The sequence below is a fragment of the Phascolarctos cinereus genome, unplaced genomic scaffold (genome assembly GCF_003287225.1).
Source record: "Phascolarctos cinereus isolate Bilbo 61053 unplaced genomic scaffold, phaCin_HiC Scaffold_4;HRSCAF=312, whole genome shotgun sequence".
In the NCBI taxonomy this organism is placed as follows: domain Eukaryota; kingdom Metazoa; phylum Chordata; class Mammalia; order Diprotodontia; family Phascolarctidae; genus Phascolarctos; species Phascolarctos cinereus.
Window position 1 is genome coordinate 671076964 of NW_027555847.1, and position 25500 is coordinate 671102463.

The following is a 25500-nucleotide window of genomic DNA, read 5'->3' on the forward strand; positions in this document are numbered from 1 at the left end:
ATGCCAGGCCTTGGGGAGGATGAGACTGTGCATGTTGAGATCTGCTCCTCTGCCTGGAGAGAAAGCTGGCTAGACGTGATCCAGAGAAGACAACCCAGAAACCCCAGCTGTAGACGCTGCCAGAGCAATGCGAACCAACCAGCTTGTGAAATATATCTTGTTTATTTCTTGTTACCTCTTCTGGGTAAGTGGGGCTCCAGGGTCCAGGTGTGAGGCCACTTGGGAAAGGTCTTTTAGGAGAGGGCTGGATTATCTGTGAGAAGAAGCACGGAAGAAATGGGGCAGGGGGGGCGCGCTGGGACAGACTTTCAGTTCCCCCTAAAATGAGATGAGTGATGTTGAATACGGGAAATCCACAGCCCCTCCCAATTGGTTCATGCTTTCTCCCTTCTCAAATTACCTTGTATTTATTTAGTTGAGTACAAGTTATAGCCCTCTGTGAGGAGGTAAATTATTTGAATGGTGAACGGTTTGTTTTGGTGTCTGCACTAGTACCTGACACAAAGCCTGACTGACTGATAGGTGCTTAATAAATGCTTTTTGGATTGAATGTAATTGAAACCTTCCAACCTTGAAGTCAGTATCACTGATAGCCCAGTAATACATGACAATGGTTTATTGCAACAATTTCTTGGAAAGTCAAAGCTAGAAGCAGCCTTAGGTCCTAGGACCTAGAAAGTCAGCTGGAAGGGATTTTAGAGCAGAGAATGTAACAACTCAGACAGACTTTATTCTAGAGAAAGTCAGTGCAGGGAGGGCCATTAGGACATGGAATATCAGAGCACAATGCCTGGCACACTGGGCTGGCTGGCTGGCTGACTGGGAGGGACTTTAAAAGAGAGGAAGCTAGGTCAGGGAGGGACCTTAGGACACAAGATGACGGAGATGGAAGGAGCTTTAGAAATTGAGTTTATTCACTTTATTTCATTTTTCAAGATAATTTCATATTACAAACTCAATAGCAAACCCCCCAAAATATGAACAAACAAGATGAGAAATAAAACCCAAAGGCTTAAATTTCAAACTATTTATTTACATGTCAATACAACTAGAAAATAATACCAATTTGTTTTGTGTTCCCCTCTGATATCTTTTCCTGTGCACTTATAAAATTTTTGCAACTTTTTTTTAATATGGTCGTAGTTAGTGTAATACTTTCCTCAAATGGCACTATTTTTTATGTCTTCCTTTTTTGGTATGTTCATATTTTTCTAATTTTAGGCTATTATACATAATATTCCATGACATTAACGTACCACAACTTATTCAGCCATTCACTAAATATTGGACATGTAGCATGTTGATAATTTTTCACCATTACCAGAAGAAGCTATACTTTTTTTTTTTAAGGCAATTGGGGTTAAGTGACTTGCCCAGGGTCACACAGCTAGTAAGTGTCAAATGTTTGGTCTGAGGCTGGATTTGAACTCAGGTCCTCCTGACTTCAGGGCCAGCGCTCTATCCATTCCGCCACCTAGCTGCCCCCTATACTTTTTTTTTTAAGAGACAGACTTTTTTCTTCTTTTTAGCAACATCTTTAGGATATAGTCCTAGCAATGAGACCACTGGGTCAGATAAAGGGTTCATAATCCTTATTGTATGTTGCCAAATTACTCTCCAAATTGTAAATTGCACTAATCCAAAGCTCCACCAACAATGTAATAGTAGACCTGTTTTTCCACAGTCCTGCCAACAATGAATTTTATCATTTTAAACTATGTTTGCTAATTCAAAGGGTGAAGGGCTTCAGTCACTTCCACTAATGTCCTACTCTGATGCCTCTTCCTAGTGTGGTTTTTAGAAGACTATGCTAGGGAAGCACAAACTTTGTCAGGTCTGACCTGGAAAAGCTTTGAGGAATTGGCTGTGTTCTGTTTGTAATCTAAGGATCAATCTTCTTCAATTCAGAGAGGACCATTGCCAGATGTGGTGGCTGCAGGGTGGTGAATATTTTGGCTACCACTATTATTGATGATCCACTAAAGCTGTAGAAAGTTGGGATCTGCATTCAGTGTCCCTACACAGGGAACAAGCATTTATTAAATGCCTACTATGTGCTAAGGCACTTTACAAATACTATCTCATTTGAGGCTCACAACCACCTCAGGGAGGTAGGTGCTATTATCATCCCCATTTTTCAGGTGAGGAAACTGAGGCAGAACGTGGTTAAATGACTTGCTCAGGGTCATACAGCTAGTAAATGACTGAGGCCAATTTGAACTCAGGTCTTCCTAACTCCAGACCCAGCCTTCTAACCATTTGTGCCAGTAGATGGAGAAAAGAATGAAGGCATTTACCCATTTTTTGTCATTGACAGCTGACATTTATGTAGCACTTTCAGGTGCTGTAAAGCACCTTACATACAATGTATCATTTGAAATTTGTAAGTCTAGGAGGTGGGTATTGCAGGTATTATTCCCATTTTACAGATGAGTAAACTAAGGCTCAGAGAAATTAAGTGATTCAGTTAAGGTAGGAAAGGAGCTTTGAATTTAGCTCTCTCCTAGCTCTGAGTTCTTTCCAATACACTTCTCTGAGTGTTATTTAATTAAAGTTATGAAAGATTTTGTGTGACAGAATTTGGTGATGGATTAGATGGGGCGGTACACCAGAGAGGAATAAGGGACAGGGGAGAGCCAAAGATGATTCAGAGATTACCAGTCTGAGTAACTAGGAGAGTGTGAACTCTTAGAGATTCTAGGATCCTTTGAGTCTAAGATTCCAGGATCCCATTTTACTTTCAAGATTTGTAATGCTGCCATGAGTGGAGGAGGGGTGATCTTTCCACATGCAGACTGTGACCTCCTCTGTAATCTAGTTCTTCAAGAATTCATAGGACATAGGATTCTAGCTTTAGAGCTAGAGGTGACTTTCAAGGCCATCTAGCCCATTTTACAAATGAAGAAACTGAGGCCCCAAGAGATGAAGGGACTTGTCTAAGGGAGTCAATGGCAGAGCTGGGATTTGAACCAAGTTCCTTTTGATCCAAACCCAGGGCTATTTCTGGTGCGGTTCAGGGGCTCAGGGGTGCTGGGACCCCAAAATCACAACACATGGGTCCTTCTCAAAAGAATTCGACCCAAACCTTCTTTCAGCCAAAGACAAGATTTATTAGAACTTCGTCATATTGGGCAGAATCTTAAGGAGCCTGAATATGAGTAAACAGTGGCTAGATTATGAGAATCCCAGCACTGGCTAGATTTTAAGAATCTAAGCAGTGCTAGATTATAAGAATCTAAGCATCTTAATGGAGACAAGAATGGACCTTATACCAGAAAGACTGTGGGAGGGATCTAGGAGTGGCCAGGTAGTCCATGAGGTAATAGAATTACCAGGGTGGGAAGTGGCCTGGGGCCATAGGGAGGCAAGACTGTGGAGGGGAGGATTATAGCCTCAGGTAAACACCAGAGATTTGGACATGTGGGAAAGTCCAGGGTTTTTCCTTTTTTGGGGCCCAGATCCCAACCCCATCATTTCCACCATATCCTGCCACCTCTGTGGCTGGTCTGATGACAATGTTCTCCAAACATAACTAGGCTGTTTCTCAGACAAAAACCACCTAACACTTGGTTCCTGGTTCTTTCCCCTTGATAACAGCTTCTAGAGCTTTCAGTCCACCGGCATTGGCTTCAAGAACCTAGGGCTGTCACCTCCATACTGAGAGATGAGAGGGAAACTTAGGTGGAAGTTTTATGATTCCAGTACTACCCTAGGCAAGTCACTTATCTGTTTGCCTCAGTTTCCTCATCAATAAAATGAGCTGGAGGAGAAAATGGCAAACCACTCCAGTATCTCTGCCAAGAAAACCACTGATAGGGTCATGAAGAGTCAGACACAATGACTAAACAACAAAATGAGACAATGAGGACTTGGTAAATTTGAGAAAGGCAGGGAGTTATCATGCAAAGGATGTTGAGGTGGGGTCTCTGGAAACCTCATTTGAAGTTCCAGCTGTGACATGTGCTAGTCATGTGGCCTCAGTGGAATCATCTTTTCTTCTCTGAACCTCAGTTTCCTTATCTGTAAAATGGAACCCATAATACTTGCCCTACCTACCTCTTTATTATTATTGTTGTTGTTTTTAAAAAAAATTATTTATTTTTAGTTTTCAACATTCACTTCCATGAGATTTTGAGTTCCAGGTTTTCTCCCCATCTCTCTCTCCATACCTCAAGGCGGTGTGCAATTTGACATAGGCTCTCTCTATATATATTCATATTGAACCTATTTTCACGTAAGTCGTATTATAAAAAAGAATTAGAACCAATGAGAGAAACCACAATAAAGAAGAAACAAGAAAAGAAAAAAAAGAGAGAGAACAAATAATATACTTCAATCTGTATTCAGACTCCATAGTCTTTTTCTGGATGCAGATAGCATTTTCCATCATGAGTCCTTTGGAGTTGTCTTGAATCCTTGCATTGCTGAGAAGAGCTGTGTCTATCAAAGTCAGTCATTGAACATTTTGGCTATTTCTGTGTATGACGTTCTCCTGGTTCTGCTCACTTTATTCAGTATCAGTTCATTCAAGTCTTTCCGCGTTTTTCTGAAGTCTGCCTTATATTACCTGTCCCACAGATTGAGATAAGGGATGTGCTTTCATGGGGGGTGGAGGGGAGTGGGGGGGTGAGGGTGGGTGGACCTGTGTAAGGGACCAGGAAGACCCATAATGAGAGTTATGGGAAATCTGGGGCTTTGACTAAATGGGGACTGACATCGGGGGAGACATACTTCCTTGAGGTCTTACCTTCCCCGCCCTCATCAGTCTGGAGAATGTTACATCTATTCCTTGTTGTCCTCCACTAGCTCGGTCCCCAAAGAGTTTGGAGAGAAGGGTCCCTGGGAGAGAGAAAGAGTATTGTGGCAGTGCTTGATTAATAGAAGCTCCCACCCCGCCTCACCCCACCCTTTGCTAGCAATTATTCTCTGGAATTGGATTGGGGGTGTCATCAAAGTGCCTTGTCTCCTCAGATTGGAGAAACAGTTCCCCTTCCTCTGGAGGAGAAGCCTGACCCCTAAATCCAAAGAGATCTCCCTTCCATAGAGACAATGTACCTAGAAATGCACTCCATCCCTGGACAGGCTCAGCCTGTTACCAGAAGGTCTGAAGTGTCCTCTTTCCATAGGTAGCTGCTGGTCTATGGAAGCAAATTAGTTTCCAGCCTGTCTCTGTAGGGTCTGGTAAAGTTCCCTTCCCCCCATCTCCCATTCTCTCTTCACCATGACAAAAGGGGTAGGGCTCAACTGTTTTTGGCCTTAAGTGAAAAAATTCCTTAAGGCTTTTTATCTCAAGGTTTATGCTTCCTCTGACCTAGCCACCTGTGTTTATCAATCACATTTGACATGGAATATGTCTAGGAGTAAGCCCAGAAGTCAAGTCTTCTAGGGCAGTTTTTTGCTTTATCAGATGGCACTCCTCCATGTCTGTCTTTCATTGCCAGGTGGCCAGTGGTGTGATGATAGCCGTGGGTCTATATGCAAAGCTTTCCAAAGAATCAGGTAAGTGTGACTGCCTCACCAGCAGAGCTTCTGGGACCTGGCCTGGGCACACACTGGGGAGTGGAGAGCCTTCCCCAACTCCCTTCCTATAAACACAATCAGAAAGGCAAGTGGCTAGAGCTCCGGATGCTGTGGAGCTGAGAGAGGAGGAAAGAAACAGCTGCATCCTGTATGGGGAAGAGCTCAGCAACCATCTAGGTCGCCACGGGTTCTTAACACTGTTTGGGTCATGGACCCCCTTTTGGCAAAGCCTATAGATCCCTCCTCAGAACAACATTGTAAATACATAAAAGACATACTGTGTGGGATGCCACTCAAATTAAAAAACACTCTTAGAGGTTTTTCATGGAGAAACAAAGTTAATTTATTTGCTATTCTCGAGAATAGGGTGTCCCTCCACCAGTATGCTCTGATGGAGACAGCACAGAAATAAAGAAGCACATTAAATAACCCTAATGGGTAAAGGCCCCCTCCCACCAACTGGCCAATGTTTGGCTCACAATCTATAATGAAGTGTTGCCAAAGAAACAATTAAAAATGTGCAGTCAAGGTAGACACTGTACTGTATAGCCAGGCTACCATGACCGAAATATAGCAACAGGTGTAACAACAAAATATGGGGGGAGAGGGGGTTTCCAAGGGTCTTAGGCTTGGAAAACTTTACTGGTATAACAATGGCATAGAAAGGGGGGGTACTTGGGGTTGGATTCCTGTAAATCAGGTGATTTCTAGTATATCAAAACTTAGGCCTGTCGGTCTGCTATGCCTGCCCTGAGTCACAATACAATTTCCATTTATTCTTCTAAGAAGTTTTCATGGGACCCCTCATCCTACTCAGCCTTATCCCAAACCTTAATTACACTGAGGAGTCTTCACTGGGACATCCCATTCAGTACGATTACAAAGGAAACCAGTGAACATTAGACTGTCACCACAATATTTTCCTTTTTTTAAAAAAATAGCATTTTATTTTTTTCCAATTACATGTAAAGACAATTTTTGACATTCATTTTTTACAAAATTTTAAGTTCCAAATTTTCTCCCTCTCTCCTCCCCTCCCCTCTCCCTAAGAAAAAATATTTTTCAAAAACAAATTTGTGGATCTCAGGTTGAAAAGCCCTGATCCAGTTCAACCCATTGCCCCACAAAGAATCCTCACTATGAGACACACCTGACCAGCCATCATCTGCTTGAAGCCAAGAAGGGGAAGTCGCCACCTGGAGGCTGCCCACTCCACTTTGAGACAGCTCTGATGGTTAGAAAGTCTTGCCTCAGGGTTTTCTCCTCTAGGTCTAAACATCCCCAGTTCCTTGATCTCCTATTCACTGAGCATGGACCGAAGGCCTTTCACCATCCTGGTTGACTTCCTCTGGACACTCCATCAACAAAGCATAGAACCGAATACGATATTCCAGATGAGTTCTGCTGAGGGCAGAGTACAATGGGACTCTGCTACTGCTTATTTCTTGAAGCTACATCTCTCTTAATTCAGTCCAGGACTGCATTAGCCATTTTGGCTAGAATTAGCTTGATGGATTGAGCTTGCAGCATACTACAACCTTCAGATCTTTTCCAGATGACTCATTGCCTTACTCTGCCTTGTCTATCTTGTACTTATGACATTGATTTTTAAAAATTGTGTATTTTTTTCAATCAGCAAAAATCTGGCTTCTCGCCTTCCCTCCGCCACTTTCATTGAGAATGAAGGAAAAACAAAACCCTTGTTACAAAGATGTATAGACAAGCAAAACAAATTTCATCATTGGCCAAGTCCAGAAACAATTTATGTTTCTTAGTGAGCTCTGGGTCCTTTCCCTCTCTATCAGGAGGTGGGCAGCATGTTTTTGTATCCCTAGTGTTTAGCAGATAGTAAGTGATTAGTAAATATTTACTGACTGACAGTATATAACTTGTGAAAGAAGTTCTGAGAATGTAGAGGGCTTATCTGTTTGAGGGAGTTAATGGCAGGCTTCATGGAGGAGGTGGCATTTGAGCTGGGCCTTGAAGACTGGGCAGAGAGTGGAGACGATGGGGAGGGTTGGGGGAAGAAGATATCGTAGACATGGGAAGCAACATGAACAGAAGGACAAAGATGGGAAAGTGTATGATATCTTCCAGGAGTAGCAAGTCTTGTGCCTCAGGTACATGCAGAGGAGTACTAGGAGACAAACGTAGACAGGTACGTTGGAGTCCCATTGGAGAGAGCCTGAATGCCAGTTTGAGCAATAGAAAGCCACTGAAAGTTTAGGAGTAGGAGAGACTGGATTAGAATAGTAGCCTGGGTGCTCATAAAAGACAGTTGGAAGGGAGAGATTGCAGCAGTGCAATGGGCTAGGAGGCGCTATAGTCCCAGGGAGAGATGCCACTCACAGCGCCCTGACTTCCTATTGGCAGCTTGGGGTGCCTCCTTCTTCACCCCTACTATCTGTCTTCAAACTTTGGACTCACTTTTCCTTCCATCTATCCTATTGAAATCTTCTTGTATCCCCTTGCCTGAGGACTTTTCTCTAGGATATCCAAGGAAATAGATACAGCACAATGTTGTCCAGGCTGATGGTATTCGGCAAGAAGGTCATTAAAATAATATAACCAAATCCAGTCGTTAATATCTGGAAATTTGATATAATGATGTTTCAACAACAGCATGTTTTTCACATCGTTGTCACGGATTTGAGAGCTCCGTGGGATGCCAGGACAGCCCACTCAATTCACATACCTCTTAAATTAGTCTCAGTGTTTCAGACAACTCTTTTTTAAACAGTATTTTATTTTTCCGAATTACATGTAAAGACCATTTTTAGCATTCATTTTAATAAAATTTTTGAGTTCCAAATTTTTTTTCCCTTCCTTCTTCCCTCCTTCTCCTCCCCTTTTCCTAAAACAGCAAGCAATTTGATATAGTTTATATATGTGCAAATAATGTAAAGCATATTTCCATATTAGTCAGAGTTGTAAAAGAAGAAACAGACCAAAAGAAATAAAGACAGTGAAACTAGTATGCTTTGATCTGCATTCAGACTCTATCGCAGCTTTCTCTGGATGTGGACATCATTTGCCATCACTGAGTGCTTTGTAATTGTGGGTCATTGTGTTCCTGAGAAGAGCTAAATCAATCATAGTTGATCATGACACATTGTTGCTGTTGCTGTCTACAGTGTTCTGCTGGTTCTGCTCATTTCACTTTGCATCAATTCATACAAGTCAGACAACTCTTTTTTTTTTTTTTTGGCGGAGCAATGGGGTTAAGTGACTTGCCCAGAGTCATGCAGCTAGTAAGTATTATGTGTCTGAGGCCGGATTTGAATTCAGGTTCTCCTGACTCCAGAGCCGATGCTCTGTCCACTGTGTTACCTAGCTGCCCCTAGACAGGCAACTCTTTTAAGAGGATAAATTGCGGGCAAGTTGCTGATCTGCCTCAGCGGAAGGAGTTCCCACACTGGGAGATCTCTTTGCTTATAAAATCACAAGTCTGAACCAAACACATATTCATTCTCTCCACCCTCTGCCAGGGAGGACATTTTTCTCTGCCAGTCCAGATTTGTACTTGCTCTGAAGCTTAAAATCTTAGAGAATTGCTTAGGGTGATAGGAGGCTAAATGACCAGCCCTGGGTCAGGAACCCAGGCTTCTCTGGCCCCATATCGGCTCTCTCTATCCCCTATGCCACACATACCTGTGTGTGTACACATGACTCTAAAGTTTGCCAAGCACTTTACATATATCACTTGAAGTTATTGTGAGAAAAGCACAGAATCATTCTACAGTCTCTGGGCAAATGCCACCACTTTGGTTTACTCTTAGCCTGGCATTCGAAGCCCTCCATGACCTATCTTGGGTTGTCCTAGTTAATCTCTGAGTTCCCACACTAACATTCTATTATTCCAGGATTCTGGGTCATCACAGTCACGCTGAGTGATTACTATCATTCTTGTATTTGTCCTTATTGGTCCACCCCTCCAAATACTTGAAGAGCTATAAAAATGAATGAATGAATGGGGGAAAAAAACCATTTATGAAGTGCTTAGTACATGTTAGGCACAATGGGTATATAAGAAAGTGGGGGAACTCCTGCCTTTAAAGAGCTTATATTTTGGGGTTTTTGTTTTGGTTTTGGTTTTTTTTGGTGAGGCAATCTCACATATCCCTAGGCCTTTCCCCTTATAGCACTGTCTCCCACCAGATGCTCTCAATGAAGGAATCCAACTACAAGCAGCTAAAGAAGAGGTGACAGAAATGAGTGGGTGAAGTCCATTCAGGTCTTTCTGAATGCTTCTGAAGCCTTTCAAAGAGCCTCCCATTGACCACATGTTTAGCCAAAAAAACACCCCAAACCAACAACCAGTTAACAGAATGTCTACAAATATTCCATAGTCTCTCCAAGATACTTCCATTCCATGTCAGCAGGACTCTCCATGGAAGAAGGATCCCTAACCTCTCCACTTGGGGAGATTCCATCAGAGGTGCTCTGTGTATATGCCAGATCCCACTGCACATCCAAAAGACTTAATCTCTAATGGTGAAATGTTAGGCATCATTTCAGAACTGGTGAGATGTTTGTGGGGAACCCACAACTCAGAACTCCTCACTTCACAATAACTGAGCAGCCCTTTACTCTGTGTATGAGGCAGGTCCTGATGATGGAAAAGTGGAAATCATCAGCATTTGTATCTGCTTCCTCTAAGCCTCATCCTGTTTCTTCTAGATTATTGCAATGACCTCTTAACTGGCTTCCCTGATTCTTGTCTCTCTCTCAATCCATCCTACATAGGCTGATGCATAAGCCCAGCTTTGATCAGGAATACAGTGTGGTATAACGGAAAGAATACTTGATTTTGAGTCAGTAGACCTGAATTCTCATCCCGACTGCACTATTTATTGGCGATGTGATTCTGGCAAGTCTGTTACACTTTGCTGGAAGCTCAGATACCTCTTCTACAAAATGTGGAAAGTAATATTTACATTCTCAAGGAAATAACTTTGTGAATAAATAATAAGTATAATAAATTAATCACATTAATGAATGTCGATCATTAATATTATTACTAAATTACAATACTAAACACTTACTTTACTGATGTGCATTTTATGCCTCACAGGTGCTGTAGATTCCCTTCTGGCAGAGCCCTCTCTCATTGTAATCATTGTAGGGGTCCTCACATTCACTGTCACCTTTGTGGGTTGCACTGGTGCTCTAAGGGATATGCCCTTGCTGCTGAAAATGGTAAGAAATTAGCATATGTACAGATCATGGGGGAGCTACAGACACCCAAGGAAATCCCTGCTCCCAGGGACACTACGGCCAAAAGGTCCTGCTGTTCCAGTAATACACAGACCTCCCCTAGATCACTTTCTATCCCTCAGAGACAAGCAGTAAAGTGGCCAGAGGGTCTGGCTCTCCCTGCTTTTAATCGCTGCTTACAGGTAGGCTCAGAGTGGGAGACAAGGTGCCACCCTCCTTGGGGCTAGGGGAGGTGCTGCCTCCACACCCTTGCAGCTCAGCCACTAGGGCTCCTTTAGTATCACAACTGTGCAAAATGTTGGAAACTACTATTTAAATTTTGTTTAAAATACAGACATCAATTTAAGATGTACAATGCTGAATTGCTAAATTTATTCTGCTTGCACTTTCCCCTTAATAGTGTGCTTGTCTTTTTTCCCCCTCAGAAAGTGTAAGAAGAATTTTCCATTCATTTATTTTAGAATCTAACTTGTGCACTATGCAGTACTAATTATCAGCCACAAGAGGGAGACGTCCCTTTCTTCAAGGTCAGGCTTCATACTCAAGAGGCCATTAATTTGCTCTAAAATGGTTTTTAGCCACTCACTGCCTTAGCAATCAATACCTCGTGTTCTGTAAGGGGCTTTGTAGGTTTCAGAGCATTTCTATATCCAATGAGTCCAGATGCTCACAAAAGCCCTCCTCCCTGAGGAAGGCAGGGCGGGGAGCATGACCCCCATTTTACAGATGAGAAAACTGGGGCTCAGGGAAAGGTAAAGTGACTTTTTGCTGGTCACATGTAGATCTGGTTAATGGTGGACCTAGATTTGAACTCAGATTTCCTGAGTAGGGGGTTCTTATTGTTTCAGCCCTGCCTTATGTCAGGCAGGCACCCCTGGCTGGGAGCAGGCTCAGTTTCCCAAGATGCTGCTTTCTTCCCTCAGTTTGCCGTGATGTTACTGCTGATCTTTGTACTCCAGATCGTGGCTGTGGGAGTGGCCTTTCTCTTGTCTGGCCAGGTAACAAGAACCAAGAAGGCTCTGGACTCTGATGGGCCCTGGAATGAATACCCTGAATGATTACCTCACGTCAAGCCCTCTGCACTGGCCATGAATTCAGTCACAGACCTCTCCAGGGAGGGAAGAATATGGGAGACTGTGAATCTGTTTTCTCCTCCAGTCATGCCTGGTTCATTCAGATAAATGACTTGGAGGTGACCTTAGAACCTAGAAATTCAGAGCTGGACAGGACTCTAGAACAAAGAATATCAGACTGGAAAGGGAATGTGGAACATTAGCGCTAGAAGGGAATTCAGAACAGCGAATGTCAGAGCTGGGAGGGCCCTTAGAACCCGGGATGTCATTGTTGGGAGGGCCCTTAGAACAGAGACTGTCAGAGCTGGGAGGACCCTTAGAACCCAGGTTGTCAGAGCTGGGAGGACCCTTAGAACACAAGATGTCAGAGCTGGAAGGGCTCTTAGAACAGAAAATGTCAGAGCTAGGAGGGCCCTTAGCACCCAAGATGTCAGAGCTGGGGTCTTAGATGGCCTGGGAAGGCTAATCCACTCCCCCCACCCCTTTTCCCCCAGCTATTTTTACAGATGAGCAACCAGAGGCCTGGAGAGTGCAAGTGGATTATTGATCCAAGTCACCCAGCCAGTTGGTGGCAGACCATGGTCTAGTTGTTTCACAATATTGTCATTAAGGCAGCTTTGACTCTCCATCCAGAGCCTTTTCTATCCCACCATGAAGCTTCCCTTGTTAGGTGTAGGCTCACTGGAAGGGGTGGCTAGGTGGCACAGTAGATGGGAGTGCTAGCCTTGGAGTCAGGAAGAGCAAAGTTCAAATGCTGCTTCAGGCACTTAGCTATATGATACTGGGCAAATCACGCAACCTCTCTGCCTCAGTTTCCTCATCTGTAAAATGGGAATAACAATAGCACCTATTCCAAAGGCTTGTTTTGAGCATTGAATGAGATAATATTGTAAAGTACTTTGCAAATCTTAAAGCACTATATACATGTTAGCTCTTATTAAGGAATAGGAAGGATATTCATGGGAATTTTTTGATTGTTAAGTTCAGTTTTCTGGCAGAGATAGAGGAATCATAACTGGAAGTTTTCTGAGGTGTGCCAGGGAGGTAGGTAACGGCAGTTAGTGGAGAGCCGAGTCCAGCAAATACTTTCTCCTGGTTTTGAGCTGCAGGTGATGGACAAGGCTGCATTTCTCATGGGAAAAGCCATAGCCAGCTACCGGGATGACCTGGATTTGCAAAATCTCATTGACTACATACAGAAGAAGGTAAGAAGCAAGTGGCGTACTGTATTGAAAAAAGGCCTGGGCTAGGAGTCAGGAGAGCCGCCATTGCTACCTGGCTGAGTAACCTGGGATCCAATTTCCTCCCCTGTAGAATTAGGAGTTTGGATGAGGGGCTCTTTAAGGTTCTTCCCGTTCTACTTCAAGTGAATTCCCCTAAAATCTTTGAGAATAAGGATCAATGAGTCACAGAATCTTGATGCCATAAAACATCGAATGTAACTAAACCCTGAAAAACAATCCCCCTTTTCACACGCTATTTAAGTGGTTATCCAACCTTTGCTTGAAGTCTCCCAACCATGGGGAACTCACTCTTTCCTAAAACGGCCCAATCTAGCTGGAGACAGCTCTAGCTGCCAATTCTAATAATAGCTAGCATTTATATAGTACCGACTATATGTGTCAGGTACTATGCTTGACAAATATCATCTTATTTAATTCTCACAACAACCCTGGGAGGCAGGGGCTGTTGTTATCCCTATTTTACAGTTGAGAAAACTGAGTCAGACAGCTGTTAAGTGATTTGTCCAGGGTCACTGATGTCTAAGGCTGCATTTGAATTCAGGTCCTCCTGACTCCAAGGCCAGTGCTCTATTCACTGAGCCATCTACCTTTCAAGTTCTTAAAGACTGGTATCATGTCAATCAATCAATCAATAAATACTTATTAAGGGTCTGCTGCAAGCCAAGTGAAATGTGATGAAATCAAATTCCTTCCAGCCTTCTCTCCTTCAGTCAAATAGCTCCAGTTCTTTCAGCTGGTCTTCATATGGCATATGTATGCATTGAAGAACTTCCAGGTCCTTGTTGGCCCCTGCACAAAAATGCCAGCATAGGTTACAGATGGACAGGTGTTCATCTACTCAAGAGTGTGACACACTCCAACAGTAGATGCCTTCACATTTTCACAATTCCACAGAATATAAATATATATATATATACACACACACACATGTATATATGTATATGTGTGTGTACACACAGTTACACACACATACACACACACATGTATATATGTATATGTGTGTGTACACACAGTTACACACACACACACACACACACACACACACACGCACTCTCCTCCTAAGCTAAGGCTAAGAATTTGGGTAAGATCACATAGGTCACACAGTCAGGTTTACAAAGCAGTTTTGGATAATATCCTGTAGGGCACAGTAGTAGATACATTTTTTGTTTTTTATGAACAAAATGACTTTCATTTCCATCCTTAATGAAAATCACACCATCATTTAAGAACATTTGAAAAATCTTGAAATAATTTAAACTGAATGCACAGGAGAGCAACAAAAAAAATCTAACTGTAAGGTCTTAAAGGGGAAAAGATATTTTCAATGATGAGAATAAATTCTGAATGAGTTTCCATCACCATACACTATTCTGACCAAAAACTACAGCCTCCTGAAACAGTACTTACTGTGCAATCCAGATTATACTTTTGTGATAAAAAAATTCCTTTTTTTTTTTTTTAAGATACTAAAGGCTATATAACCTAGTAAAGTTCACCTGCAGCACTTTACATCTGGTGAAGCTTGAGTCAAGATACTGGCTGGTAGCTACTCCCCCAAGAGATGGAGTAGGTACATTTTGAGCAAAAGAAAAAGGATGCTTAAACTGTTGCAAAGATCTTTAGCAAAGTCATTTATACTGGTTCAAAGAAAAGAGCATCTTCTTTATCAATCAACTAATTAGTATTTGTTAAGCACCTTGTAATTCTTCAGTTTTTTCTAGTCAGGTACTAGTCTCCGAGATCTCACCGGGGTTTTTTTGGCAAAGCTACTGGAGTGGTTTGCCATTCTCTTCTCCGGCTTTTTTTTTTTTAACAGATGTGGAAACCAAGGCAAACAGGGTTAAGTGACTTGCCCAAGGTCTCATAGCTAGTAAGTGTCTGAGGCCATATTTGAACTCAGAAAGATGAGTCTTCCTGACTTCAGGCCCAGTACTCTGTCCACTGCTATATCTATCTACCCTTTTAAGCTTCTACTACGTGTCTTATTAGATAGAATAGAGAGAGAGAGAGAGAAGTGGTTCCATTTCTGGAACTATTCAAAGTTCTATGAGTTTTCTTTTATAATTGTAAAGTGATTGGGGGAAAAGGGAATACGGAAGGGGATTTCAGTACATTCAATATCACACAGAAAAGTTAAAAATAAAACAAAACAGCAAATATAGCACAAAATGAAGTCAGTTATGTTCTCTCAAAAATCTACTTTCAACACGTGGCCTCCCACCTCTGGATACTTTCTGGCTTATCAGAGTGCTTGTACCTGGAGTTTCCAGAAGTGGGCACAATCCTTTGGATGGTAATCTGCAGAGTATAGTGGGCTATCCCTTCTCCAGGCCTGGACTCTATTTAGGTTGGTTTCATATAAACCAGACAGGAGGGGAGAAGTGGGGCCTCTAACCAGCCCAGTAATTTGATACACAAGTAAATGCCTGCCTCTCACACCTTTCTAAGGACAGCCCTATTGCACAATGTGGGGCATATTTCCATTTGAATTGGCACATGAGATCTTCAGTGATTTAGCCCTGGTTTTGCATAAAGAGCCCAGGGTTTGCAGTCAGAGGTTTGAGCCCTGGATCCCCCACTTTGCTAAGGAAGGCACCTTAGAACAGCTTGGTATTTAAAGCCCCCCAATCGAGCTCCCCCTTACCTCACGAGTCTTATTTCCCATTACCTTCCTTCCAGGCACCTTCCATTCTAGAACTGGCCTGCTAATTGTCTCCTGTCCTCGACATCCCAGGCTCCTGCCTTCATGCGTTTGTACAGACGGTCCTTGTCTAGGATGCCCCCTCTCCTCATCTCCCCCTCATGGAATCCTGGCTTCTTTTAAAGCACAAATTGGGTGCCACCTCGTGCACAAGTCCTCCCCCAACTGGGGACTCTCTCCCTCTTGAAATTCCTTTGTCTATCTTTGGACTCAATTATTTGTGCACATGTCCCATCCCCTGTTAACCTCTCACAGAGTTTGTTCTAAGAAAGAGACAAATGATTAGGTTGTGTCCACATTTAATTTCTCTCAAGCTGGTTTGACATGTGTTACGTGGGAGTTACAGTCCAGAACTGGCTGAAATTGAGGTTTGAAGGGGGGACAGAGTTATATACCTTTTTAACAGGGGCAGATATCACCCCACCTCCTGACAGAAAAAATGCCTCATCTATCAGATCACCCCCCCAACCATAGCAGACCACTCCCAGTCTTGGGCTATCTAGGCCCAAGAATCTGTCTCTACCCAGGCCTGGGCAGCTTCCTATGCAATCTCATTATCAATAATGTGCTTCTGAAGAACTTTGGAGAAGGGGAGTGGGGGAGGGGTGGAGCTCTGAGTCTCCAAGATGATAATTTTTCATACCCCCCCAGTAGAATTGTAAACTCCTTACAGGTGGAGACAATTTCATTACTATCTTTGTACATGAGGACCCAGTCTCATGCCTGGCAATTGTAGGCACTTACGCAATGCTTGTGGATTTAGTGAACATTTTCCAAGGTGCTCCGAGGTGTCAAAACCATCCTTCCCTTCCAGGAGATCACGCTCTCCTGACTGAATCTGTCAGAGCTTATGACTCCTTAACCAAAACTTTTGAGAGTCCAGGGTCACCTGTACTACACAATATTGATGAAGCCTACCTAATTAAGCCCCAGTGTTTCCTCCAGATAATAGAAAGCTCCCATCCTATGACCTCCCTCCAGCGACAGGCCTCTGCATCATACAACCACCCAATGGCTAATTTGGCATCAGCTCCACAGCTTTACCCTTTCTTTGCTGTAGAATCCTTGCGAGAGCACCTAGGCCAGGCCCTGCCTGAAGCCAATGCCACCCAGACATTCTATTTCTAATGCTGATCTTCCTCTCCAGTTTGAGTGCTGTGGGGTGCGGTCCTACCAAGACTGGTCCCAGAATGAATATTTTGACTGTGGGGTCTCCAATCCAAGCCTGGAGCGTTGTGCTGTCCCTTTCTCCTGCTGTGTCCTGGAGGAGGAACAGGTGAGTGCCTGGTGTAAGCAGGGCCCTTTTTCTGTTCCTTTTCTCCATTGCATGATTTAAAAGGCAGTGATGGGAAAAGTAATTTTAATATTGTTAATATCAAATGTAATATTCTTTTCTCTGTCAAAATGCCATCCTGACTCAAAGAGAAACCCCTCCCTGTATAGAATCCTAGGAATGTCATTGAATCTCTGCTGTTTAAGGCACTTTACTCTTAACTAGGTTGGACTGGGATCTACCCTGGGAATCTAAACTCTGTTTATCCTATAAACAGAGATTAACTGGGGCTAGCCACAGCTACAGAAAGTGACTCCAAGCGTTGTCACCCCCTCATTAAGGTTTGGGACAAGTTAGATCAGGAAGGGTAAAAACAAATGGAATGAAGCAGGTTTTCTTGCTCAGATTGCCAAAGACAGCTGGAACCTCATGACCAGGCCTTTCTCCTCACGTGACCCTTTTTCTTCCTAAATCTATAAAAACCTTTCTGTAAGTTTTTTTGGTGGATGGATATCCATGTATTCAGATATATGCCCCAGTCAAGCCCCAGGCTTGAGACCTTCTTTAAAGAAAACTAAAGAAGCTTTTTTTCCTCCACTTAATTTATTTCAGGACTTAGCAGCAAGGTAGCTCAGTGGATAGAGCATTGGGCCTGGAATCAGGAAGACTTGAGTTCCAATCTGGATTCAGACACTTACTAGTTGTGTGACCCTGGGCAAGTCACTTAACTTCTGTTTGTCTTACTTCACTGGAGAAGGAAACATCAAGGCACTCCAGTATCTTTACCAAGAAAACCTCATGGATAGCATTGGTGTGCTATGGTCCATGGGGTCATGAAGAGTCAGAAATGACGGAAGAACAACAACATAGACAAATATATGTGTATGTGTGTGTGTGTGTATATACACATAATATCCATTCTCGTCAACAATCTAGGCCAATATTCCCTTCCCTAGCCACCACTCTTATATGCTGTCTTCCCCTATTTAGAATGTAAGCTCTGCAGTGGATAGAGCACCAGCCCTGAAGTCAGAAGGACCGGAGTTCAAATCTGGCCTCAGACCAAACACTTGGCACTTACTAGCTGTGTACCCTGGGCAAGTCACTTAACCCCAATTGCCTTAAAAAAAAAAAAAAGAATGTAAGCTCTCTGAGGACAAGATGTCTCCCTTTGGTATTTATACTGTGTGTATATATATATATATATATATATATTACATATATGTGTATATATGAATATACAGATATTGTATATATGTGTGTATGTATATATATATGTATATACACATTCATTCATTCATCCATTTATTTATTTATTTGTTTGTTTGTTTGTTTATTTATTTATTACCATTATTAGTAATGGAGAAAAACTAGAATCCTTTCCAATATATTTAGAGGCAAAATGGGGATGTCCATTGTCACCATTTCTATTTGACACAGTACTAGAAATACTGCCTATAGCAATAAGACAAGAAAAGAAATTGAAAGAATAATCATAAGTGTCATTGGGACCATTATTTGATGTGGTAAGAAGACCCAGGAAGCTGCTTTGATTTGCTCAGATTTACACAGTCAGTAAATGATAAAGTTGGGGCCCATGAGCTTCTGACACGTCTTTCTCTTGCTCACAACCCTTCCATGATTCCCCACTGCCCAGACTCCTTCATCATGAATTTTTTAATCAGTTCAACTTAATTAAATCATGTGTTAATCAGTCAATAAACACTTATTAAGTACCCACTATTTGCTGAGGGATGGCTATGGGAGTAGAGATAGGTTGTGGAGGTAGAAATGGCAAGAATGGGCAACTGACTGTATATTTGGGGTAGAGGAGAATGGAGAGTCAAGGATAATGCCAAGGTTATGAACTTGGAAGATTGGAAGGATGGTGGTGCTTTAAGGTTTGCAAAGCATTTTACAAATATTACCTTATTTGATCCTCACAGCAACCTTGGGAAGTAGGCGCTATTATTATTCTGTTTTACAGATGAGGCAGACAGAAGGTAAGTGACTTGCCTAGGGTCACACTGTTAGTAAATGTCTTAGTATATAGTGAATATATTTGGGGAAAGGAGTAAACCAGGTTTTTAGAACACATTGACTATCTTTACCATGTTATCTGAGAGTAGTAGTAGACCAACCTGCCAACTCTAGCTGAAGTTGGGGAATGCAGCTATTATTTCTTCTTCTTCTTCTCCTCCTTCTTCTTCCTCTTCCTCTTCTCCGCCTCCTTCCAAAAAGCTGGGACAATTTACTTTTTGTCTTGTTCGGTTTTCATTTTTGATTCCTTGAAATATTGCTGCAGAAAGACAGCTCCTCTTTGAGAAATAAGGATGATTTAAAAGCTTATATTAAGTGCTTACTATGTGCACTGGGAATGCAAATACCAAAAAAAAACAGGTCTTGTCCTCAGAGAGCTTACATTCTAAATAGGGGAAGACAGCATATGAAAGTGGTGGCTAGGGAAGGGAATACAGGCCTGGATTGTTGACAAGAATGGATATTGGAGCTCTAGAACTCTAGAGGCAGAGATAGTATTGATTTGATTATGGCTCATAGATGGAAAGTAAGGGGTGGAGGGATACAAGATGAATCCAGTCACAGCGCAAGTGGCAAGATTCCTGGGTTGGAGGCCAGGATGGGACATGAAGCATGCTACAGTGGCTAGACAGAGATAGTTTCTTTTAGGCTCCAGGGCTGAAAAACATCATCACCTGGAGGTCAGTGCTCTCAGAATGAGCTCCCTCCAGCTTTACCACCTTATTCCTTGGGTGAGAGGCACACATACAGTTGGTGATTGCCAAGCCTAGACTCAAAGACTTCCCAGCCTGGGAGAACCCATCAGAAGAACACAGTTTGTACTCTGTTGCCATACCCTTCAAGAACCTAGGATCCCCCCTGGGAAACAATCAGAGTAGAATTTATTGGTCCAATTACAATACTAAAGCTACCAAAGTATAACTAATTACATTTACTCCAATCCTACTGAAGATCTATGATTGATTTCACTTGTGTGTGGGCTCCCTCTACTGGTACAGTTCATAATCCCTCCATCCTCCCCTAGGCCATCTCTCTGATTTGTTGGGATCCAAATAATTCCATCCTCTCATGTCTAGTCTTCTGTCAATATGCTTCTCTGCACTTAGCTAGACTGGCCCTTGGATGGTAGGTACATGTCCATCACTAGGTCTGAATTCTAGTTTGGTTAAACTCTAATTACAGAAAATAGTTCTTTTCTCTCAAAAGGTTACCAAATCATTCTGCTATCATTGGGAGAAGTATGGGAGAACTATAACATTTTTGGAGAGCAATCTGGCAATATACAATAAAATCACAGATCTGAGAGTCAGTGTGGTATGATACATAGAGAGCTGGCCTTGGAGCTAGGAAGACCTGGGTTTAAGTCTTACCTCGGATACCTTTTGGCTATGTGACCCTGGGAAAGTCACTTGACTTCTCAGTGGTCTCTAAGGTAATTCTCTATGGCTATAAATTTTGGTAAAGGTGCTGACCTACATAAGGAGAGAGATTTTCCTCATTTGGGGGGTTCCCTATTAGAGATCTACCAATATCAATACTAGCACTATATCCCAAAGAGATAAAAAACAAAAAAAGGAAAAGGGTCCATATGTACAAAAATATTTAAAAATCTTTTTGTGGTGGCAAAGAATTGGAGATTGAGGGGATGCCCATCAATTGGGGAATGGCTGGACAAATTGTGGTATATGATTGTGGTAGAATGAAATGACAAGCAGGATGCTCTCAGAAAAACCTGGAAAGACTTACATGAACTGATGCAAAGTATAATGAGTAGAACCAGGAGTACATTGTACACAGTAATAGCAATACTGTATGATGATCAACTGTGAATGATTTAGCTCTTCTCAGCAATATAATGATCTAAGACCATTCCAAAGGACTTATGATGAAAAATGCTATCCACCTCGAGAGAAAGAACCAATGGCATCTGAATGTAGATTGAAGCATACTTTTTACACTTTCTTTCTTTTTTTGTGTCTTCTTTCACAACATGATCAATATGGAAATAGTTTTTGTATGACCATATACGTATAACCTATATAAAATTGCTTGCCTGCTCAAGATGGGGAGAGGGGAGAGAGAGAGAAGGAAAAAATTTGAAACTCACGATTTTAAAAAACGAATGTTAAAAATTATTTTTACATGTAATTGGGAAAAATAAGATATTAAATTTAATGGGAACATAGAGTATGTTAAGGGAAGTAATGGTGAAGTGAGCCTGGAGAGATCTTGACCCAAGAGAAGAGATGAGGAAAAGTACCACCTTCCTTTTGTGGGATACAGAATAAGTTGATGGGATCACCATTTTGGTAGCGTTGGCCTACTTGTTTTTCTTGGTCTTGAACAAAGGCTCTCTGGGGATGGGGAAAGGAATAAATCTGTTAATGACTATGTTGTCAGAATAAAAACCATTAATTAGACTTAAAGATAGCCTCCCAACCTTTGCTCTGGATTCCGAGAGTTCCGAAGAACAAAGGGACAAGATGGTTGGGCGTGTATCCCAACTACTCTGACTGGTCCCCAGTGCTGGGCCTTGTACATAGTAGGTACTAAATAAATGTATGTCAAATTGTATTGAATTGAATTGCAAGGGTTGGAGAAGAAACCTAATGTATACTGGTCTAATTTTTTTTTGGGGGGGACGACTCCTTTTCTCCTGTAGAATGTTCTTAATACCATGTGTGGCTATGGGACCCAGAATCTGAAAGCCTGGAAGGCAGAAAGCATGATTCACACAGAAGGCTGTTTGGAGAAGATAGTCACTTGGGGACGGAGTAACCTATATCTGATTGCTGGGTTGGCCCTGGGCCTTTTGGCAATGGAGGTAAAGAGAGTTATCATTATAGAACAATAACAACACATTTAAGTAGAATTTTGAGGTTTACAAAATGCCTTTCGTACATTTTCTCATTTGAACCTCATAACGACTCTGTGGGTTAGAGCTGCTATCATCCCCATTTTGCAGATGTAGAAACTGAGGGTGAAATAGGTTGAGGAACTGGTCACACAGCTAGTAAGTGTCTGAGGTAGGATTTGAAACCAGGTCTTTCTGAGGCCAAGCCCAGTACTTTATACACTGTGGAGGGCTCATAAAATGAGGTTGGAACAATATGAATACCTCAGTATGGTATACAAAACCTTTTCTTATTAATTTCCTCATGTGATTCTCAAAACAGCCCTGTGAGATTGAAAATGATAATGATGTATCTTTTTTTTTTTTTAAACATATATCATTATGGAAGCTGCATAGCGGAAAAAGTACTAGGCTTGGATTCAGGAGGACCTGGATTCCAATCCTGCTTCTGATGTTTACCAGCTGTGTGACCCTGAGCTTAGACTAGTACCTTCTCAGTTATGCAACTTTCATAATGACATATGTAAAAGAAAATAAAGATACTATATCATGATCATTTGTCAGCCCTCCATGGTAGATAACATCTCTGTGCCTAAAACAACTTCTTAGGTTGCATAGTAATCCACAGATAAGTTGAGATCAAGACCCACACGGCCAGTTTTGCCACACTGACAAAATCACAAATCCTTTCCATTTTCTTACATGACATACACACACACACACGTGTGCATATGCACATGCACACACATATACATATATGTACATATACATGTAGCATTAATGTTTTGTTTTGGTTTTTAGTATTAATGTTTACAAAGAGCTTTCCTGCCTACCATCCCAGGCAGCTGGGAGTACAAATACCATTTCCCCCATTTTACAGAAGAGCAAACAGAGCTGAGTTAAGTAACTTGCTCAAGGTCACAAAATGAGCTGAGGGTCCTGACTCCAAGCATCCTTTGTACTCCCTTCCACTGCCTCACCATTTGTAGTGGGTCTAGTGGGAAAAGTCTTGGATTTGGAATCAGAAGATCTGGGTTCAAATTTTGACTCTGTAATTTCCCATCTCTGAGACTTACTTTCCTCATTCATAAAGCGCCATTATTATTATTTACAGATGGGGAAGACGAGGCTCAGAGAGATGAGACAACATGCCAGTGTCACTTAGTGAACAAGTATCTGAGCTGGAACTTGAACCTGCCTCCCAACCCCTGGCTCATTGCTTTTCGTCTGTGTCCCATCCCTCCTACGTGAATTACCAAACATTTGCTAACACCAGTTCCCTATACAGGTCTACACTAGAAGGGGCAGACCAGCTTCTCGCCCTCCCAGGGCTTCCAGCCCTGCAATGGCTCCGATTTTCTGGCTCTTTCCAGTTTATAAGGCAACATTCTCACCCCAACCTGGTGTGATAGTGTGTTTTATTTATTTCCAAAGGGCTTTGGATGTGAAATCAAGAGAGCTGGTAGATCTGAATCTTACTTATGGCACTTACTAGCTCTGTGACCTTAGGGTCATTATGACTTTGGCTGTCTGAGCCTCAGTTTCCTCTTCTATGAGATTCAGTTAATGCTGCCTACCTCTCAGAGTTGTTGTGTGGAGAATGCTTTATAAATCTTAAAGCACTATAGAAACATGAGCTGTTTCATGGTTGATTCATTGGTCTCCCCTGAGCTGTGGGTCTTAGCATAGGGTCAGGCACAGAGTAATGTTGTTTTTGTTGTTGTTCAGCAATTTTTCATTCATGTCCAACTCTTTGTGACTTCATTTGGGGTTTTCTTGGCAAAGATACTGGAATGGTTTTGTCATTTCCTTATCCAGCTTATTTTACAGATGAGGAAACTGAGGCAAACAGGGTTAAGTGACTTACCCAGGGTCACACAGCTAGTAAGTGTCTGAGGCCAGATGTGAACTCAGGAAGATGAGTCCTCTTGACTTTAGGCCTGGCACTTTATCCATTATACCACCTAGCTGTGCAGGCACACAGTAGGTGCTCAGTAAACACTTCTGAATGAATGAACGAACAAGTGAATGAATAACTCTTCTTTCCCTCCAGGTTGTCATCTTCTCTTTGGCTGTGACACTAATTTACCAGATCAGCTTTATAATTCAGAAGAGAACCGACACAAAGAGAGAGTCCTAAGAAGAGAATTAGGCCAGAAAGAGGAGAACTTTGGGCTCGCTTCAGCCCTGGCCAGGGGGGAACGTAGAATGTGAGAGGCAACCGATCAGAGACACTCTTCCGCTCAAGTCACCCCAGATGGAAAGCTGAGGAGCCCCTGAGCTAGGACCATTGCCTATGCATGAGTCACTGACATCTGGAATGTGGCAGATGCTCCTCAGAGGACCCAGTCCTCTGTCCTTTCCCTGAGGGGAAAGAATGAAGAGTCAGAAAATCTGGGTTTGAGTCATGGGTCTGCCGCTAACTTACAAATCATGTCCCCCTTCTGGGCATCAGGTTTTCTTTTTTAAAATTCAATTTTATTTCATTTTTCTATCCCCCACCTTCCAGCCCCCCACTTGGAGAAGGCAATGCAAACAAAACCATCACAAATGTACAGAGTCACGTAAAACCAATTTTTGTGCTATGGGCCTCAGTTTGTGTTGGACCAGGGTCTCTGTAAGGTCTTTATTAGCTCTAACAGTCAATGTTCTGTTTTTATAGGCCCCTTTCCGCTTTCACATTTTATACTTTATGGTCTAAAGGCCCTTTCTGTGCTAACATTCTGTGTTTTATGTTTAGGTCCCTCCCAGCTCTGACTTCCCTCCTGGCACTGACATTATAGGAGTCTATTAGATTTTTTTTTTTTTTGGTCCTTGGCCTGTGATTTCCTTTGTATAGGAAACTCCTCTACCCACACAGAACAGTACCTCCCCTTCAATTTAGAGCCCTGGAGAGAGAATTGCTTGAAGTTTAGTCATTTTGCCAGAGGCCCCACAGACTGTATGTGTCAGGGGTGGGGCTAGAATCCAGGTCTTCCTGGTTCCAAGCCTGGTACTGTATCTACTACACTGTAATGCTGCTCATGACTCTAGATTCCAATGAAAAGAAGTGCTTTCCTTGTGAGATTTCTGGTGTTTCTGCTGTTGCCCAGAACACAGGACTGGTCACACTCAGAATAGTTTCCATGGAGATGACTTATCACAGAGGATCTGGGTGCAGGAGGCAGGAGAAGATGCAACTCTACAGGCCCAGAGGTTCTGTTTCTGTCCCCTGTTTAAAGGTTTAGGATACAAGAACAAAATCAGAAGTGATAGAAATAATGAACTCTTACAATAAACATGAATGTTGTGGAATTTTTTGTTTGTTTTTAAAGGAATCTAAAATACCTTGGGGAGGGGGTGGGAGTTTGAGAAGGAACTGAAATCTAAGACCCAAGAGCCAAGTAGTTTCTGAATAAACAGTTTCAGGTTTAGTGAGACGTACACATTGTTGAGCTAACAGGCTATGACTCAAGCATTTATTATGCCTTATAGGCAGGAACCTGGCCAAGTCCTGATGGTAAGTCTAATTTTCAATGGTCCCACAGATTTTTTTTTCAAACTTTCAAATTTTATTTCTCTCAAGGATATTGTCAGTC

The 25500-nt window shown here is 42.3% G+C and overlaps 1 protein-coding gene across 1 annotated transcript; it reads left to right on the forward strand.

The window, feature by feature from the left end:
* On the forward strand, window positions 1–24528 carry LOC110196252 (tetraspanin-33-like). Its single transcript, XM_020969429.2, is given in 9 exon segments — window positions 1–113; window positions 115–184; window positions 5442–5499; window positions 10595–10719; window positions 11661–11735; window positions 12920–13015; window positions 16903–17031; window positions 21731–21892; window positions 23976–24528. Coding segments are annotated over 9 exon segments (915 nt in total). The 3' UTR covers window positions 24063–24528.
* Window positions 24529–25500: the final 972 nt, after the last annotated feature.